Here is a 20,700-nt window from a genome sequence, read left to right as displayed (position 1 = left end):
CTAAAGAACAGCTGGTTTTGTGGGAAGGTCCTTTTTAGTTTCCTGGGTGTTCTGTGGTTGAGTTTTATTTGTTAGGCTGAGCTGTGTTCCCAGCCCATCACATTTCCCTTAAGCATTCAAGGGCTTTTCTTTGTTTAGCTCCTGTAGTTTGGCTTGACAAAAATACTGTATAGGCATAAATACTCTTCTGTTTGGAGAGAGGAAACACATTGTGAGGTTAAAAAAAGGAGTAGTAGCTACTATGTGTTTGTCTCAAAAGAAAATGCCAAGGGATATCCCAGGAATATCCAAAAGCAAGCATTCTTTAGTAAAATTCACCTTCAGTTAAAAGATACTTTGTTTTATTGTAGTTAATGACGTAGTGAAATTTACTGAAGATACCTCCAGATCTTGAAATATCATCCTCTGAAAACCAGAAGTTGTGGTACTGTGTGTGACTACACTTACTAGGGGCTTTACATTACATGACCAGAGTTTGGTATGTAGAAAGGCATGTCCCTGAGTTAAGCAGTCCAAAGGTAATAAAAAAAAAAAAAGCACATGTGACCAGGACTCTGCCCTAAATTGGTTCATGAAAATCTATTTGGCTTCTCCGTGCTTCATTCATTTTCACCAACACCAGTCGTTACAGGCTTAAAGGGAAAACAAGATCAGATTTATCAAGTGATCGTGGCATGGTTATTGTACGTAAAAAAAATAAGAGACAAAAAAAAAAAAATCAGGCATTTTGAGCCGGATGGGAGAAGCAGGAGAAAACCGACTCCTGCTTAGAATTAAAATGGGTAAAACGACATGGGAAGTGTGATATTTTTGTATGTAGCCAATGCCTAAGTTTCTTCTGAGAGTTTGTTTGTTTGTTTTTTTAGCAAAATAACATTTTTTTAGGAAATTGACACATTCTGGGGCAAGGTCTTTTGACACGATTTGACAACAGTGATGTTCCTCCCGAGAACTCTGTTATTTCACTTGACTCACAGCTTGGACACGTTTTATCTGAGGTCTCCAGCAGATCATTTTGCACAGTGGATAGAGTTCTCCAAATTTGGATTCTGTTGCATTAGAGATCTTGCTTGACAACAGATAGATGCCCAAAGAGCACTTCATAGGCGTTCAATTATTTATACTTGTTAATTGCTTTCAGTCATACAGCCTCAGTTTATGTCTGGGCACAGCGCATTTGTTCAACAAGGAGGCCGAGATGATGGGCAGTCAAGTCCTGGGGCTGCTGAGAGCAGCTGTTTGGAAGCAGGGTTTGATGGCCCTGTGGTGCAGGGCTTAGGGGAATTGCAAATCTGCCTGGGGACTCTTAGCGCTCTTCCTGGCGGCAATGACTGGAATGGCCATCGCTCTCACCTGTGACAAAAAACCCCCTCCTTTCCCCTATAGATCATGCACTTAAAAGCAAGTAAGCCTAGTTCCCTTCCTAAAATGTGACATAGTAAAATGTATTCATGTTACTGATGATAAGAAATTTTGTGATTTTTCATGAAATGTCATAAGGTTTTGTTTGGTAACATACCCATCCGTCCTTGAAGACTGGTGATACCGTGTCTTAGTTGTATAGAACATGATCATGCCTAATAGCATAGCACCAAATGTTAAGAAAACCCTGACCAAGCACATCACAATTTCAAAAAGCGCTCTCGAAGGTGGAGGCAGTAGCTTCCTTTCGGACTAAGCGGGTGCCAGCTGCTGCATGTAGGGTGCCTGGGAACACGGGCATCTTGCTGCCCTGATGAGAATCCATGTTACCTCTGGATGGCTTGGGGCTCTCTCTGGATTATTCCTGGCTTCAGAGGCAACGCTTCAATTAAAGCAAAGAGCCGACAGACTGGCGTATTTCTGACTAGGCGAACACGTGTTTCAGAGGAGAAGCAACGCTTTGGCACTTACATGCTACTTTTCTTATCAATTACTTGAAAGTGATATGGAGAAACATTGAATTGTTTGTCTGATATGCAGTAAAACATTTCTGCAAGTGCCTAAATTAAAAGACAGTCTTGTGCTGTTCGAGAAGTACGGGCTAGGTTTGCAAAATGCAACCTGAAAAAAGTCCAGAGGGAAGGAGGTGGAATAGTTTCCTAAACTTCATGTCACTTATTATCATTGCTGCACTGCCACTACTCCTCTTTGATTGTTCCAAAAGTGTTTTGTCTTTCTCTTCCCTTGGAATGGAGATAAAAACGTCCACTTTGGAGGTTCTTGCGGTTAATTTTCTGCAGTTTAGTCTGTGGAGACCTTCCTATTTACTTACAGAATAGCTCTGTACCAAAACATCATCTCTGGCATGCCCCGCTGTTTGCTCAGCTCACCTCTGGGAAAGATTTGGTTTTGATAAGAGCGATGGAAATGTTTTTCTTCTAATGTGAGGTGGAAATCATATACAGCAGGAATATAGTGTCTTTCAATCTGAAAGGCCCCCAAGCGCTTGACAAGCTGATACCCAAACTAGGCAGCAGGAACCCTGGCCGCTTCTGACATGGACCTTCCTTGGGGGTGAAGCGCCGCATTGTGCATGGCGAGCGGCCACACTGCGGGACAGTTTACGGCAGGAAGCAAGGATTAGTTAGTCAGAGAAATCTCTCGTGTTCTCCTTCCCATCAAACTAGATTATACGCTGTAGTTAAACATACCGTTTGTGTCAGGTTTGTAGGAACTTTAATTGTGAGTGGTTTTTGTTTCCAAAACGTTAATTTTTTTTTTGTAGAGTTTTGAAAGAGGGTCTTCTTTTCTTCAGATGCAGTAAAACACAGAAGAAAAGAAATGGTGTTTGTGCTTTCATAACATGTTAGGTGTTGATTTGTTAAGAACAATTTTAACCAATATTTTCTTTTAGGATTTATGCCCAGTGTTTCGTGAAATAAACATAAAGGCAGGAGGCTACAGCTTGTCAAAAGTAAACCACAACTCTTTTTGCATCCTTCAGGTTATAAGGTATAAAGAAATGAACACTTTAAAAGGAAACAAAACTCTGAAATAGACAGCTACAGTATATAGTAAATGCACTTTAACAAGTATTCTCATAAGAGGGTTTCACCTTACATGTAACACTGGTATAAACGATTGAAGAGCAAGTTTACTCTTTTAACAAGTCCGAGTGATAATTTTGCCCTTTAGGAGTGTGAATTTTATTTTTCACAGCTTTCTTCTTGGTGAGGTATTTATTTCAAAGTAATTGCATTTAACTCGCAGGGCAGCCTTTTTGTAGAGATTCCTCCACGACTTCCTCAGCTCAAGTTCTCTTGCAGAGGGATCCGCTTTACACAGCATTAGGTTACTGTATATGTTACAGAGATTGACCAGCAAGTGATTTATTTAATGGAACAGTTGATTTCTAAGGGCAAATCAAATACACATACTGTTAACTGGAAAAAAAACGTTTCACGGAAATGTGGAAGCACATTTGCAGAATGTGTACTAAAAGTCTTCATTCTCAGGGACTTTGTATACAGCAAAAGTCCAGCTCTCATTAGAGCTGGTGGCAAAATCCTCAACACCCTCAGTGGGGCAGAATTATTCACCCGATGAAGTGAATGGATGGGCAGAGTCTGCCTACAGAAAGTAATCTGCAATGTTAATTTTAAAGCCTGTAAGTATTTTAGTTTAATACATTAGTAGTAGTATGCACAGTGTCACATGGAAGAGTCTGTAAGAGAGCCTGCATTTCCTTTAAGATGAACTGCGGGACCAGCTGCTGGGCTTACGTAGAGATAGCTGTCACTTCTAGGGCACCTTCCATGCTGTTTGCTTAAACCTGAGAAGGGAAGGTGTGGTTTGGGCCAGCAAAAGGTTTTCTTGGAGCTTGAGGATGCGCTTTTACCAGGAAAAATTCATGTGAAGTAGAGAAGTCACCTCCCAGTATGAACAAACACACGTTCATGGTCTGTCCAAATCCATTTCATGCATGAACATCATGAGACTGAAAGAAGAAATTGTGGCTGCTATAACCTGTTTTGTTCAGGCCCAAAACAGGCTGTATTTTTAATATAGTATCTTCAGGTAATTTCTGACAGCCTGTGAAAGACTAGATTTGATGTTGTTAGGGGTTCTGGGGTTCCCGAGCTGTCTGTGCCCCAGCCCCAGCGTGCCTGCCCCATGGCTGGCCGGGGCCGCGGCACCCTGGGCTGTGCTGCAGGCACAGAGCAGCCAGCTGTGCATGGCTCCTCCGTGCCCGGGACCCAGCCGGGATCAGAGCTGGGGGCACCTCTGGGCGCAGGCAAGGCGTCCCCTGGCCACACTGGCTGGGAAATGTCAGAAAAACCAACACAATCACATTCCACCAGAAAACCCATAGAGCGGTAGCGGGGCTTGGTGCCACCCAAGAGATATAATTATGGGTAATGTTACAGGAAAGGGGTTCCTAGTTACCGAGGCTGTTAAATAATGCTGAGGTATAAAATATGTTGTGTTTCTTTTCCCTTTACAGAAAGCAGAAGCTACTGGTGAAAAGCGACCCAGAGGCCGGCCCAGAAAATGGGTAGGTATTTCACTTCCAAACATTTGATTTATTTGCTGTGTTATAAAGTGTGTTATAAAGTCCATTCTTCTAAGGAACAATTATTTCTGCTTCATTTGTAAAAAAGAGCATCCATCTTCTGCATCTGTTTGTTCTTGTGGATTGACTAAAGGGTTAAGATAGCAGAGAAGTTAACCACAGCTTCCCACCTTTAGACTCTGGTAGTTTGCTCAAGACACTTTACTATTAAATGTTTGCTGGGAGTGAATATTTATGTGTCTCTTATCAGCATGGAAAGAGGCACAACTCTTCCTTCAAAAGAGGGTAACAATGAGATAACTTGTTCAGTAATTGAGTAACAAAGGTTAAAGGGGCACTACCAGACACCAGAAGGTGATTAAGAGAGGTGATAACATTCAGATGTAGTGTGCACGAGATAAAGTGTAAAAACTGAAACGTCTTTGTCCTACATTGCCTGGAAACACAGCGCATATTCCTTAAATCCATTGAGAAAGAACAAAAATGAACAGCGGGATACTTACACTTAGAATGAAGTTTTTCCATTCTGGGCCATTCACGCCTTGTAGTGACTGGTAATACCTTTCCTGAAGTGTCCTCTTTCCCTGGCCATTTAGTCTGTAGATGTGGCTATCAGACACAAGTGTTTTGTTTCTTTGGCCATGGAAATGTTTCAGTCTCAGATGCTTGAAGTCCTGTGTTCTCACCGATGCTTACAGCTAAGGAGAGCCTGCCTTGTGCACCTCTCCTCCGCGTGTCTTTCACTTAATGCGTACGCTTTTCGAAAGAAAAGTGATGGGGAACGTCACTGGGAAAACGTGATTGGATATTAGAAGATATGAAGGTGTGGCCGTGTGCTCCGTCACAAATTAACATTTCTGATTTCCCTTTTCCAGTTCACTTTCCCTTTTTCTGGTCAGTGTTTTTCTTTAAACTTCTTTTTCGAATCCATCCCTCCCCATCTTAGTTTTGCTCCCTTATTTTACTTTGCCTTCTCTTTCCTCTCTGCAGTCCTGTCATTTTTTCCCCTCCTTTTGTTCAGTTCATTTGCATCAATGTTAACACAGCTGTTAAAAGTAGATGCTTGGGAAAGCTTGAACAGCACCATAAAGTACTTAAAACTACAGCTGATGTTGTCTGGAGTATCGGCAGCGAAACACAGGAGAGATGGCTTTACCAGTCACCATAAGAACTAGTTCTGTAGCGTTGTCCAGCGAGAAAGTACCCCAGGATATTTCTCTGGAGAAAAAAGACCGCTGGATACTAGATGTATGTCTTGTGCCTGTAGTTTTGAAGTCAGGCAGGTTTCAGGTACACAAAGAAGCTCGTTGGAGTTGAGAAGAAGATGGCATTTTCAAACCTGTGTGTGCTGGTGATCTTCTCAAAGGCAGCTTTGCAGAAGGCAAATGCCAAGTGCAGTAAAACACGGATCGGTTGCTGCCTGCTTCCTCCCGTCCGGCTCGGAGCTTGCGCATGCGGGTGCTGAGCATTGCTTGCTTGATCCTCGCTTTGGGTGCAATCCCAGGGGAAGCAGCAGAAAGCGCTGCTTTATGAGGGTAGTTCATAACAGGCAGGCCATCCCCGCTGAATTAGGCGTGTGCGACAGTTGAATAGGGGTGGTCACATTGCTCTGCGAAAAGGGAAAATGCAGCAGTCTGAAATGGTAAAAGATTTTCCCTCCCAAGCGCTCATAGTCAGAAACTAAGGTGAGTTTACAGGCAGAAGGGCTCAATATACCACTTGTGGCATTTTTTGGGCTACAATGTTTCCCTTTTATTTTTGGTATCTTTATGGGGAAGAAAGAATAGGCAGTATCAAATGGAATGTTATATTCAGCGCACAAACTTCAGTGAAGTCCTTCGTGATTATTCTCTTCCTTAATCCAATTTATTTATATATCAGGCCTTAATGATGGCGGTTCTGTATCCATGAAAGTAAGGAATGTGTAGATTTTTTTTGTTGGAGAGGGCAGAATTCTATCAGGTAGGTGTTTTCCTAAGTTTGTAACCCTTTTTTGCAAGTCTAGATGTCTGTGTCATATGTTGTTCATCAAATTGTAAAGTATTATTTCTGCTGTTTCCTTCAATATGCACATGCAGAGACGTATGAGCTAACAGACCACTGTAGCATTCCGGTAGCCGGTCTTTCTGCCGGTTCAAATTAACTATTTAATGTTTGTGACTCGCAATGTATTTATTTATATATTATTTTTTAGAAGAGTAGTAACTCTTTTTGACTAGTATAAAACTAGGAAGGGGAAGGGAGAGCCCAAGTCAGGAGGGCAAGGAGCCAAGTTTATCACAAGCGTATGAGAACATCAAGTGATCTTTTTAATGCAATAATGTGTACTTTGCAAAGTTGTCAAGGAAAAGAAGACCCTTGTCAGTAGGACAGACAGTAAAGATTGACAAACTCTCCTGAAAATAAAATACTCAGCTACATAGAAAAGCTTTCCAAATGTGGAAAGCTGAATGAATAAACATCCTGAAGATGGCAAGGATTACACAGGTGGGACGTGAACGAATTTGGAATCAGAAACACAGTGTCTGCTGCTGTAGAACTCATCTTCACTGTAAGTTGCTGCACGCGTGTGAAGTGTGTTGAAAGCTGTGAGTCCTGTTAACTAGGAGGGAGGTAAACCTCTTCATGACCTTGCTACGCCTGAATTTTAGAGGTTTTAATGCTGAAACATGTTCTAAGCTCGCTGGATGCCTGTACGTTAGCGTGTTAGGTCAAATTGGGAGTGTGCTTTGGAAATTAATCTCCTAATTGTCCCCACTCACAGTATGTATCGTGGAGCAGTCCCAGAGCTCGTGGGCTGGATTCCTTTCATGGGAAACCAAATTGGATCCAGTAGGCGTTCAACCTATAGGACTAGGCTGGAGTGGAGTAAAAACCTCTTCAAAGGTGCATGGTGGACCTTAGGTCCTCAGCACCAGCTTTTTTTCTCCTGCTGGTCCACATTGTCTGTGCATTGTAGACATAGTCTTTGAGGCTTGCAAAAAGCAGATGAAGCAACTTGGTTTTTATTAGCAGAATTATTTTATGTAGCATAGGCATGAAGTCAAATTCATAGCCGTGGAGATTCACATTCCCAGAAGTCGGTGGAAGGTTTATCATTCATTACTGAGACCTGATGCTGCTGCTTGTTGCCAATGGCTTCCCATAACCCTGTGGAAAGAGCTCACGGTCAAAGGTTTTTTATTTTATTTTTTCGTGTATGTTTAGAAGTTGTCTGAGAGGGGGGACTGAAAGTCTAGGAGTAGAGCAATTATTCTGCTGTTTGTTCCAAAGAACTGCACTGAAATTTCATAGACTTCTGATGCTCTCAGGCATCAGTTTAACAGCAAAACCTGAAACCCAGTTCTGAAGCTGATGCTTAAAAGTGTATTTATTGTTTGTTTTCATAGTTTTTGTTATGTCTTCAGATAGATATTTGACATTGTTGGATTTCACCTCCACATTATTTAACGTGAACCACAGATTCGCTGCATGGCATGGCAGAATTGCTCAAAAAATCAACGAACCGTCCAGAGCTCTTTACAGCTTTGAGCAGGACTTTGGTGGGGAGGAGAAATGGCTGATGACATGCCATGGAACTGTTTCAAAGGTTGGAAAGATGCAGTTGTGGAAGCTACAAGAGTATAACAGCAGAAGAGAATCAATGAATTTCCAAGCCTGGGGGGCATGTGCAGCATCCGTGTGCACATCTTGTCACTGGTGCCCAAGTAACAACTGTGACTTGTTCAGAAAACCTTGCTCATTTTCAAGAATTTTGTTCTCTGCTAGATAGTCTAGACAGCACAGTTCAGGTTCGTAGAAGATCAAAGATAATCAGAAATTAACTTAATTTCCTTAAGCAGGAGCTAGATCTGATCCAATCATTATCAGCTAGATGTTATAGTACTCTTGAAGCTCAGGTTTTCCCCTTTTTAATGAGGGCAGAGTTCCACTTTATACTGAAAGTCAGTTTAAGCAGTGCCAAACCATGTTTAAAAAATATCATGACAAAAATGCTTTTTTTTCTAGTAACTTTTTCCCCAGATTATTTCCCACTGCAGTTTTGACATAGCTGAGATATCAAACTTTAAATACGGAATTTGCAAGATGGTTCTATGCCAGCAATTCCAGAAGGCCTGTGTCAGGGGAAGGACCCCTAATCCTTGTTCACTTGTAAGATTTTGAAAATGAGGTTCTGGATTTTGAAGGAGTGCATGTCAAGAAAACCTTGTCGCCTCAGAAGACGCGTTGATGTTTTGAGGCTATTTCTTGCCCATAATGAGTTTTTGCAAGCCAGTATCTAAGTAGGAGTTTCTGTCTGGTAGTGCCTTGCTCTGTGATGTGAAGCCGTTTAATCAGTTTTGCTTATTTTTCATTCAGTGCAGTCGTTTTTGTCGCATGTGAAGTCATAGTCTAGGAGGTGCTTAAAATCACGCAGGCTTCTTCACTGGGCGGTGGAGAGAAAAAGATGCTCTGAGATCATAGCCCATCCTGCCTAAAAAAGGCTTTCTTATAGGTGAGGTGAATTCTTGGCTGCAGATGGCAATCTTTTGCCATTGGGAAGGGCAACCTAGATGATAAAATAAGACTGATATCTGACTTGTAGATGGCAGAAGCTGTGCGTGAGAGATCCTGCTCTTTGATGCCATGGTGATTACCAGTGCATCCCTAAGCTAGGGGGATGTGCGTGAGAGATCCTGCTCTTTGATGCCATGGTGATTACCAGTGCATCCCTAAGCTAGGCTAGAGATTCCACTGTTACAAGAACATATGTTTGCTTAAATGAATTACTTCATGGTCCATTTGGAGCAAACCATGATTGAGGTAAAACTTAAATCACATGTATTGGATGATGAATGAAAAAGGAAGTTGCTATTTATGTAATTACAGAAGAAAGCCCAGATAGAAATTCAGTTCCTTGTACTTGGATGAATAGTGTAATTTCAGTTACAGTTACGGAAAAGTCTTTCCAACTTTTGACTGTAATATCTGTGGTGTTACTACTTCATGCAAAGCACATGATGAAAATTTGCATGTTGCTGTTATTTTAATCTTCCAAGCTACCTTACCTTCTTTGTGAAGGTCCTTGATATTATTTTGTAACATGGTAATATAAAATACCTTCTTTCATGAACAAGTTTTACATCAGTGTGGGCAAGCCTGTTACCTGGGAGTGGTCGTTGTTTCAGTTGTCTAAAGAGCTTGAAGGGGCTTTTATAATTATGAAAGCCAGACTATTGACCTGTCTCCTTCAAAATTCCTAGACTTAAGAAGTGGATGAAGAACGTGAATTGAAATCCTTAAAAGTGTTATGCCTATACATTTACTTTCCAGTTCAGATGATCTGTAAAAGAAATCATCTTTCAAAACCTGAAAACTTTGACAAAAAAACAGCACTAGTGATTGTTCAACATTTCTCCCATGACTAACAAATATTTAATGCTCCTTTTTTTTGCCAATTTTTGTCCTTTTTTTTTAATTCAACACTCTGGGAGAGGAAAAAACCATTTTGCATGCTTGTATCAAATGCATAAAAATTCACTGAAAGTATGTTCTGTCTGACCTGTGTTCAGAGAGTTGTACGTCTTCATTTCTCTAGAAGCTTGTCAAAGCAAATAGTGTCTTTCCTTGGAGTCTCAGAGTCTTGTTCCTTGTTGGCATAAGTAGATGTGGCACCACTTATTTCAAGTAGTTCAAGATCTTTCTGTAGACCACAACAGAAAACTTAGCCATGATACTTCTTTTCTAAAATACATTTATATTACCAAAAGGATATTTCACTCATTCTGTAATTCACTTCCACTTCTGTTAAGGGATATTAAAAGATATCCAGTTTAGCTAAAAAATATTTTGACTTCAACTGTCATTTCAGAATCCCTAAAGGAAAATCTTTTATTCCATTTGAGGTCCAAAGAGGAAATTTTAGCTGGCAAAAAGTGCAGAAAGTTAAAATGCAGTGTCTGTAGTGAAAGGTAAACTGAAATTCTGAGGCTTTTTTTTTTTTTTTTTTATGATCTCAGATAAAGGGTGTTCAAGACCTTTAAAAATCAGTTTTCTGTTTGGCTGTGTATTTTGATTTTCGTAAGCCTCTTTGCCCATTTTACGTATGAGAAAATGAGCATTGAGGCTGGTCATGGCAGCATCAGGAGGCATTTTTTGCACCTGCAGTATTTGAATTCTCAGGCTTGTTGCTAGTTATCAGCAGTTGTGCATACAACTACCTGACAGAGAAATCATACCAGGTAGTGAAAAGTGCAGGCACTCGTTCTTGCTCCTACAATTCCATTTTCACTGTTGAAAATATTATGAGTGCAGAAGGAGAAGCTGGGCCTCACCTCCATTGAAAATGTATTCCACAAGGTTAATTGCCTTGCCCAAGGAAATCTGTAGAAGAGCCAGGAATAGAACTCAGATTTCCTGGCAGCCTGCCCTGTGCCTTCAGCTCAAGGCCATCCTCCTTCAGCAGAGCTTGCTTGTGCACAGGTTGGATGAGGGAGGGAAACAATGCTTTTCAATGCTGTATCTTAAACTGATAAATGGTTTTTACCTTTTTCTGTAACGTAGATGTGAGTATCTCTGTTTCTCTAGCGTAAGTCTAGCTGATGGGCAGTGAGGAGTAGGAGTAAGATGTTAAAAAAGTCTTACCTATTCTCTATAAACAGGATGGAGCTGAGAGATTTTTGACCAGAAAGGTGTTGAACCAAACCCCTGAAAGGTATTTGATGTGTATTGATGGTACTTTCTTGTCTGTGCCTTAATGACATATAGAAGTCCAGTACCAATCCTGTGAACGACAGACATAGTCGTGAAACCGAGGTGCCTAGTTCCTTGAATGTCTGGGATATGGTTAGAGCTTTTCAGGACTAGCCCATCTGAGCCACAGCCATGGGACACGGCCATTCCAGATCCCTTCATCCAGAGACAGTATTTCTATTCCCTGTCTCTTTCAAAGGCAGTGGTGCAGAGGGAATGAAAACCCATGTGTTAAACTGTGATCCAGGACAGCAGATTCAGAGTCAAGACTTCTAGATTTTCTTACAATTTCTGACTAATTGTGCAGCTTATTTAATGTATGTGTGCAAAATTCTGCTTTATGCTGCGAGCCCCAGTAATGCAGAAGCCTTACGAGAAAATATCATTTACTCTCTGCCAGTGGTAGAAAAGGGCCATCTTATAGATGGCAGTCAGCCCCTGTGTGGGTGAATTTTCTTCTCTCAATTAAGAGTTATCATAATAATTAAAGAGGAGTAATACTTTTGGCTTCATACTGCATTCTTTACAGACCCAAGCAGGAGATGTGGATGCTGAAGGAATGCAGGGTTGATCCTCTACTGGAAGGGGTAAGGGGAGGCTAGTACTGTGGTAATTAATATTCGGAAAGTGCTATCAGGTGTTTGACTGAAAGTCATACATGCTTTAAGTGCAAGTATTGTTATTTCCTCTTTCTTAATCCTGGGACTAAGTCTCACTGTAAGTTGTGGCTCAGTATTATGTTTTAGGTATGAGGCTAGATTTTCAAACAGAAAGTGGGCTTCCTTCAGTAAATAGCTGCAAAATATCCTCACCAGGAGGTGGCTTCTAATTTCATAGCACAGAACGCAGAGCAAGGAAAAAGATTTTTTGTATCAACAGTAATGTACTTTATATGTGATTTAGTTAGCATGATGCATTCTTGCTCTGCTGTCTTGAATTTACTTTGTGCTACCAATTTAAGATACAAAGGGAGCATAGTTTATGCTGGCGTTTACAAGTGCACCTGTTTTTCTGTCCCAAGACCTGTCTGAGATGGTCATCAGACTACAAAGGAAAAACAAGATAAAAATAGAGGAACAAGAATCTGACTGTGAAATTTGAAAATGGTGACTTCGCAGGCTGTACTGTTTAGATAGTCGGATTGGGATGCGCAGTTTAGTGATTTAAAGATGCAGTAGTGACACTGCTGCTAAGGAGGAAGGGATCATTTCAGGTTCAAGAGAATCCAGGTATTTTCAGTCTTTGGGGGAACCCTGAAATGAGAAACACCAAGGCCTGGGAGGATGACAGACTGAATAAGAAAGCCATATGTTGAGGAACATGCGATCATGGTGCTGAGGCTGGTAATGCTCATAGCGTGCTGTTGGTTTTGCAGTCTTTTGTTATTCCCTGTTCTGAATGATTCTGATTGCACAGAAAATGCTAGTCAGCCGTGCTGTTACGGGAGGCTGTTGATGGGGTATGATTTCCTTCTTTGCAATACAGCGAGGCAAGGGAGGCTTCTTCTCTGTAGTGATTTCTTTCTAGGAAGGAAATCTTTCTGCTGCACAAGGGCAGCCGCTCGCCACCCTGAGCTGGTGGACAGGAGGAGAAGGTGGGTTTGTGTTCTGAACATAGGCATCTGGGTTTCGTCCCTTTTCTTTCATAGCCTGACACTCTGGGAAATCCATTCCGCCCAAGCTGCATGCTGCCTCAACTAGGATTTTAGGAGCCTGTTTTGGAAGGGGACAGATGATATAATTTGCCTGACAAAACCCACTCTTATTTAGTCTTAATCCAGCCAGTGCTGTGAAATAGGTGCCTTAGAAGGGCTGCAGGGAGGGATCCATTCATCTAGCTTGTGTGGGTCCTGTTTTCCATAAGGAAGGTCCACTGAGCTTACTCTGAATTAACGCATCTACCCCTCCACCCTGTGCATGGGGAACCAGAAATTTGTTGCTTCTCCTTGTGCTACTCAGGACCAATTTGCTTAGCCATCTCATAGGATGGACATTTCATGGAGGGGGACTGGAAGTCCATCTTTCATATAATAGCTTAATAACAGGAGCACCAAGAGACTCTAGGTACTGCTCAGCCAGGGCAGAACCTGTGTGCCAAGGGAAGTGATGCGCCATGAGCTGGTCTGGGTGACAACTCGTTAGACCCAGGGCTGCTATTCAGTGATGTGTTTAAAAGTAGTGGGCCCATATGGGAGAAGAAGATGACAAGAGGAAGCCTGGCCTGGTGCTTTGGGCATCCATATAAAGATCTGAGGTAACATCCCCAAGGTGACCCTTGCTTCTTGTCTGATCTAAAATGCACACACTGGAGAACATAGCCTAGAACCCCACTTGTGTCTCAATTTGAGAATGGGCCTTAACTAATGCTCAAAAGATGCCCTTTTATTCCTTGTTTTTCTTCTGGAGCGTTTTCTTTGCATGGCATTTCAGCTTCAAGAGGGGGGCTGGAGAATGCTTCTCATCTGGGAAAGCATAGGAGCTGGTGATTGGGACACTTGTGTAGGAGGTGTGGGTTTAAATCTTCATCATGTTTACTAATAGGTAGACCGCCCATGAGTGCTCTCACTCTGAGACACTAAAGTACAAGTTGGGCCTGAGCACTGTTAATGGAGTTGTGCTCTGCCCTGACCTTCTGTAGCTCTGAAGGTTTCTGTGGAGGATGGAGCTGGATTTTGGGTGGCTGTTAGATGCAGAGTGGTGGTGAATGAAGTTAAATCCAGCTGGTGGCCAGTCAAGAGTGGTGTTCCTCAGGGCTCAGTTTTGGGTCCGGTCTTGTTTAACATCTTTATCAATGATCTGGATGAGGAGATCGAGTGCTCCCTCAGTCAGTTTGCAGAAGACATCAAGCTGGGTGGGAGTGACAATCTGCTCGAGGGTAGGAAGGCTCTGCAGAGGTATCTGGACAGACTGGATCGATGGGCCGAGGCCAACTGTTTGAGGTTCAACAAGGCCAAATGCCGGGTCCTGCACTTGGGTCACAACAACCCCACGCAATGCTACAGGCTTGGGGAGGAGTGGCTGGAAAGCTGCCTGGCGGAAAAAGACATTGGGGTGTTGGTTGACAGCTGGCTGAACATGAGCCAGCAGTGTGTCCAGGTGGCCAAGAAGGCCAATGGCATCCTGGCTTGGATCAGGAATAGTGTGGCCAGCAGGAGTAGGGTGGTGATCGTGCCCCTGTACTCGTCCCTCGTGAGGCTGCACCTGGAGTACTGTGTTCAGTTTTGGGCCCCTCACTACAAGAAGGACATTGAGGTGCTGGAACGTGTCCAGAGAAGGGCAGTGAGGCTGGTGAGAAGTCTAGAGAACAAGTTTTATGAAGAGTGGCTGAGGGAGCTGGGGCTGTTTAGTCTGGAGAAGAGGAGGCTGAGGGGAGACCTTATTGCTCTCTACAAGTACCTGAAACGAGGTTGTAGTGAGGTGGGTGTTGGTCTCTTCTCCCAAGTAACTAGCGATAGGATGAGAGGCAATGGCCTCAAGCTGCGTCAGGGGAGGTTTAGATTAGATATTAGGAAAAATTTCTTTCCTGAAGGAGTGGTCGGGCATTGGAACAGGCTGCCCAGGGAAGTGCTGGAGTCACCATCCCTGGAGGTGTTCAAAAGACGTGTAGATGAGGCACTTCAGGACATGGTTTAGCAGGCATGGTGGTGTTGGGGTGACAGTTGGACTTCATAATTTTGGAGGTCTTTTCAAATGTAGGAATCTATGATTCTATGAAAATGCATTGAAGTTTTCTTTGGGAGGGTAAGGCTTGCTACCGTAGATTAAGAATTTTGAGCATGTCCAGTTAATTAAACTTCAGTCTGCAGAAGCCTTAAAGGTTATGTAGGAAAATAGTAGGAGACTGAGGAACTTACAGAGAACAGAGGGATCGGATCCCACCCTAGAGAAGTCTCCACACACATAAGACATTATTTGTGTATTTTATAGTGTGGCTGCCAGAATTTTGCCAGCAACAGCGTGCTGTGATCTACTTGCATGTGATTTTATTTCTTTCTTTTACCAGTTCAAATGGTATTGCCTGTTATTATTGCATGTATTGTAGAGTTTTAGGGTTTTTTTGGCAATTCAGCTATTTATCTGTGTGTGTGCTATTTCCATAGCTGTTTTAGGATGCTAGTAATGCATAATGTATCTCTTTATTCTGCTTTTTCTTTTTATTTTTTAAAAATAAACTTGCTGTCTTCAGTTTGTTTTACTCCAGTCTGTTAGTCCTGAGAACTGTTGAACTATGGAACTGCAGGGTCAGACTTTGGCACTGCTTACGATGATTTAAATAATAGTACTGATAAATTGCATTTGAAGTGATGTGTTACTTGTGCACCTGTATCAGTGTCAGTGAGAACGAAGTCTGGTCCGCAGAAGTTAGTTTGCTTTGATTAAAAGTGATTTATCTGTAGTGGCAGTCTCTTGTTTTGGAGCCTTTAAGATTATCAGTGAAATGGCAAGATGTAGGTTTTTTACATCCTGTCTGTTCAGAGTAACTGCTGGGGGCCTAAAAAACAGTCAGACTGGTAGTTCCTGTATACAGTAGCAGCAATGAATTTACCCAATATATTATCCTAATCCATTTTGACTGTTAGATCGGTTATCCTAATAGACAGCAATTTGGGCCTTTTACAAGATGTAATACAAACACGTATGTGAGCTTCACTATTATGATCTTATCAAAGTTGCATTGTGTTAACATTTTCGTGGGGTTTCCTTAGTATTCACACAGAACCCATTCATGCTTTGGCTGCTCCTCCTGCATTGTTTCCTTTGAACGATTCTAAGCGCCTTGAGAAATCTGCTTGGGGACTCTCCTTCCACAGACAACTGTCTGTCTGGGTCTTGAAAAAACAGCTCGCGCAACACATTGACAAAGTACGTAGAGTACCTGGATCACGGTATTAAAAAAGTAGAGGAGACAAGGCTATCTCTGCCATGGCATGCACTCTTGCATTCATTAACATTCATTAGCATTCATAAACTGTTTGGAGGAGGCAGAAGTGTATGCAGTTTTTAAGGTACTTCTTTTGCAAGCTTCCCATTGAAGTCAGAGACTACCATTCAAGCATGCAACAGTGGTTTTATCAAGCTTTATATGTCAGTCTGATTGAGATAGATAGATGGACAAATGGTCTGACACGTGGTGCCCCTGGTCAAGTAGGTTGAATTTGCAGCCAGGAGATGCATGATAAAATCTTGGGTTTGTTGAAGTCAGTGACCAAACTCCTGCTGAAATCAGTTGCTTGGATTTCAGCCCTTCTCCATCTGCCACTGATGCGATGTGTAACTGCATCTGCTGGTTGGTTGTAAGCTCTGTGAATTGTGCAAATAGCCATGATTGCACAAAACTCAGGTCATTTGAGGAAGATCTGTACAAGTTCGAGTTAGGCACCAGGTGAACAGAAACTTCATGGTGACTTTCACATAGCAAGAATAGTATTTGATTCGATCTGTGAGTATGATAAATTTGTCATTTATGTCAGTAAGTTTTGAACGGTCACTGCATGAGTAACAGGTGGGCTAGACTTGTACAGAGATACAGACAGAAGATTTTTATTGATGCTTTGTTTAATTATAAAGCAACTTGTATGTCACATAAACAGTATTGCTTCTTAAACGTAGACATTTTTTCTTGTTTAATCATTTCAATGGACTGTCTGAAAATTGGAATATGGACACCTCTGTACTTTAACCATCACCAAGTTTTTCGAAGACATACAAAGACATGGTTTTGAAAATGCCTGAATGATCCTGCTTTTCCATGTGTGTAACTTTCATTAAGGATATGCTCAGCTATGGTCATAGGTAGATACAAACAGAGGGTGTAATACTCACTGAGACAAATTCTTTTTAAGGCAAGTCTGTGTAAAGTAGTGGCTACATTGAAGTGAATTCAACAGCAAGACTCCATCTTGGTTAGAGTTAGGATTTTCTCTCCAAAAACTTGTAAATGGTGATAAATAAATTGGAAACCCTTTCTTAGATATGCTAACAAAAAGACACTGATTGTGGTTTTGAATAAGAGGAAGAATTTGCCCTTTAAATCTGCAGCATATCTGGAGGGAGAATGTTTTAGGCATCATACTTTTTGTTTAAACTAGATCAAAGTTCCTTAGGTAAAGGCAATATCCATTGCACAGGGAGCAACAAAGAAAATAATGTTATAGTGAAGTTCACACATGCACACAAAAATGTTTCAAAATTATACATTTAATAACAGTTTTGCTCCAAGCAGAAGCTGCTTCATCTCTTTCATTGCTCGTTTCAGGAAGTAGAAGGTCTCAGAGCCTCTGCAGGCAAATCAGGTGCCATTGGCTTCCAAGAAAGGGATTATTAATCCTAACCTTCCAAATAACTAAGAAAGCTATTTAAGGGAGAAGCTAGAGCCATCATGATCTTTTTGCTTAATTAGAAATCAGTGTGGTTTTCTTTGCATGATTAAACTTTAAAGTAGTTAATTAAATAATGTCCCAGAGCAAGCTTTGTGCATTGCAAAGCTCTATACACCCTTCTTTGCACTCCCAAAAGCCATTAGCCTCGGTGGGTAATAACTGGGAGACAGAACTTTATTTAGCGTCCTCATTTTTTGTTGACGTGTTAGTTTTCATAAAAGTTTTTGGTGGCCTTATCACAGAATCACAGAATGTTCGAGGTTGGAAGGGACCTCTGTGGGTCATCTAGTCCAACCCCCCTGCTGAAGCAGGGTCACCTACAGCAGGCTGCACAGGACTCGTCCAGGCGGGTCTTGAATATCTCCAGAGAGGGAGACTCCACAACCTCCCTGGGCAGCCTGTTCCTGTTCTTCCTTTGCACTTTTGCAATGTTAGAATTTTGGACACTTTGCACAAGTATAGAGGCAGGGGTGAACCGTAATTGCATCCATTTTCTGTTTGTTTGTCTTCTCCAGGACAATGTTTGAATATTTAGCTTGCCCACTCTCCTCATTCAGGGCTACATAAATGTCATGGATAGAAGCTTTGAAACAGTTCTCATTTTGGTAATTTGAGCATTATAAGGCAGCTGAAAAATTGAAAAAGGCATTTATTTAATTAAAAAGTGTCTTGACTGTATTTATTTGGAACCTATCCAACAAAATAAACATCTGGTCCAAGACTAAATATGAGAAACTTCAGGTAACTTTTGAGAAGGTCTTACAGCAAGGAATAGAAGATGGGCAAAAAAGAACGAACATAGAGCCCAAGTCTCTGTCAGACTTGGAGCAACAGGGAGTTGTCCCTCCTGGGTTCTTGGGCCAAATCTGACCTTGCCAGCTGTCAGCTCAGTTGTGTCCCATGCATTGATATTAGACTTTTCAGTGTAGGGTGAGAGAGTGCCTAAGTTATCCATCTCTTATTTTCTACGGCTGTGTGGGGTCAGTCATAGCCCCTCTGCCTCTTGCAGTCTAAGAAATTGAAAGAAAGAATATTTTTTCCTCTTTCAGAAACAAAAGCGGTGTGGAAAGCTCTTTTCCTTACAGCAGTTTTGCTCTGTATCTCAAGGCTCAGGGTAGTTGTCTTATGTGCCTGGGTTAGCTGTGGAAAGATACAGTTCAGGAGGTTGCGTCCTGTCTTCCTTTCTTCCAGTTTTCCTGGTCACATTCCTTTTTGGATCCTGTTGCTCAGCCAGATACCTGGGGATCTTCCAATAACTAGTTCATTATGGTTGTCTTGCTCAATTGGGGAGGGACTAGCCAGACCTCAGAGCCAAAAGCCAAATCAGCTTGAGGACGAGGGCAGAATCATGGGAAGTTTGAAGGCAGTTCAAAATCACTTCATTCCCTTCATATCCTGTCTTAAGCTGTACGTTTGATTTTGCACTTGCAGAGAGCGCAGCGAAGAATTGGACCCACAGCATACGATTTAAACTGCTGCTGACATCAAGCTTGGCCCAGGCAGTGCTAGCACCAGGGCTGAGTTTGGGTGGCAACACATCAGCACCATGAATGACTTACGAACAAACCAGAAATTTTTAAGGGCCGTTTTCATACTTGGCTCAAGTGAAAAGTAGAGAATATTATTTATGCAGATGGAAATGTCCATGCCCAGTGAGGTGCGGTGTTGTCTTTGCTGATCTCAGATATATTTGTATTTGAGCAGGGATTTTCTCCTTTGCACAGAGGTTCTCCTTCTAGTTGGTCTGTCAGTGAAGTCATAACCCCACAATTGGTATCATAGTCTGTAATCATGGAAAGTATTGCAGTCTCACAAATTCGTTTTTATAGCAGTCTCTGAACGATGGGAAAATGAGCTGAAAGAGAGGAAGTCACTGCTTAAACTCAAATATCTTCGGTAATTATCAGAAATAGAGAAAGTACTAAGACATAGTTCTGTAGGGCCAAATTGTTTCTTGGTGTAGTACTGCTGAAGGCACTTGAGTTATCCCAGGGAAGAACTTACCCCCTGCGTCTGGAATGACTTGATGGCAAACATGTGAAGAGGAAGTGAATTTATGCTGCAGTTTAATATGTTGGAAAGTTTGCCCTCATCTGAAAGTCTTTCTTTATCTCTGAATTTCCTGGCTTTTGTGGATTTATATTAGATCCTTAATGTTATTTCAATGTATTTTTTCTGGTGTTTGATGTCTTTTGGGTTGTTTTTACTGGGGAAATAATAGATACATATTTAATGAAAGTAAAAGCAATCTTCCTTTGAGGAGGTCACAAAGCTTTTACGAACACTGCATAGCTACCAAGTGCAAGGCGTCTCCTTATTTCAGGTCTGTGGTTGTTCCTTGTGTAGCTAAAGCATTCATTTCAAGCAGAAGATGCAAATATCTCATAAGGAATATTTTATAACCTATTTTCCAAAGTTAAATGTTACTGTCATTTTTAATTCTTTAGAAGAGAATTACCTCTCCAACTCTATATGCAGAGTGCTTGTAACCTCTTAAAATTGACGATCTGTGGTATAAATAGAACATCAATACATTATGCTTGTCGAAACCTTGAAAAAGAACTGTTTTTAAGGTGTGTGGAAAAATGGCATAAACAATTGCACGCTGTATCTGTGTGCATGTTGCTCACCCTTATTCTTTATCAGAATTCCCTATCCTAAGCCTGCTGGAAGGCGCAGGTTATGTACAAAGTCAGGTCATGGGGAGTGGAGGCTTTTTGAGGATGCAAGTGAATAGAGAGCGTCATTTGTGCACTAGTCAAATTGCTAACAGAACTCAGTTCTCCCTCACTTGCACAGGTCTGCTGAATCCGTGGCATTTCCCCAGTTACTTAGTGGTGTGAGGGGACATGGGGCAATGGCCACAAGTTTCAGCAAGGGAAATTCCCACAGAGGAAGGAAAAAAATCCCACAGTGGAAAGGGAAGAGCGTGGGACACACTCTGCAGAGAGGCACCTTCCAAACCAAATTTCCGTTGTTTTTATGCTATGTGTATCTGTGTACTTGAGCTCGTTGTATCTTAAATCTTTTAATGACTGAGAATGTCACCAGAGTGAGTAAGTTGATGATAAGGCCCAATTTTTTGCACAAATTC

At 41.8% G+C, this 20,700-nt stretch overlaps 1 protein-coding gene across 1 annotated transcript in view; it reads left to right on the top strand.

Moving 5' to 3' along the window:
- HMGA2 (high mobility group AT-hook 2) overlaps positions 1-20,700 on the top strand; it is a 117,981-nt gene that overhangs the window by 5,940 nt on the left and 91,341 nt on the right. Inside the window, exon 3 of the mRNA XM_075428409.1 lies at positions 4,427-4,477. Within this exon, the coding sequence (XP_075284524.1) occupies positions 4,427-4,477 (51 nt within the window). The remainder of the gene's footprint in view (positions 1-4,426; positions 4,478-20,700) is intronic.

This window comes from Opisthocomus hoazin, chromosome 8 (assembly GCF_030867145.1).
Source record: "Opisthocomus hoazin isolate bOpiHoa1 chromosome 8, bOpiHoa1.hap1, whole genome shotgun sequence".
NCBI classification, from domain to species: Eukaryota; Metazoa; Chordata; class Aves; order Opisthocomiformes; family Opisthocomidae; genus Opisthocomus; species Opisthocomus hoazin.
The sequence above is the reverse complement of the archived record's forward strand: the minus strand, read 5'-3'. Positions and strand labels throughout refer to the sequence as shown.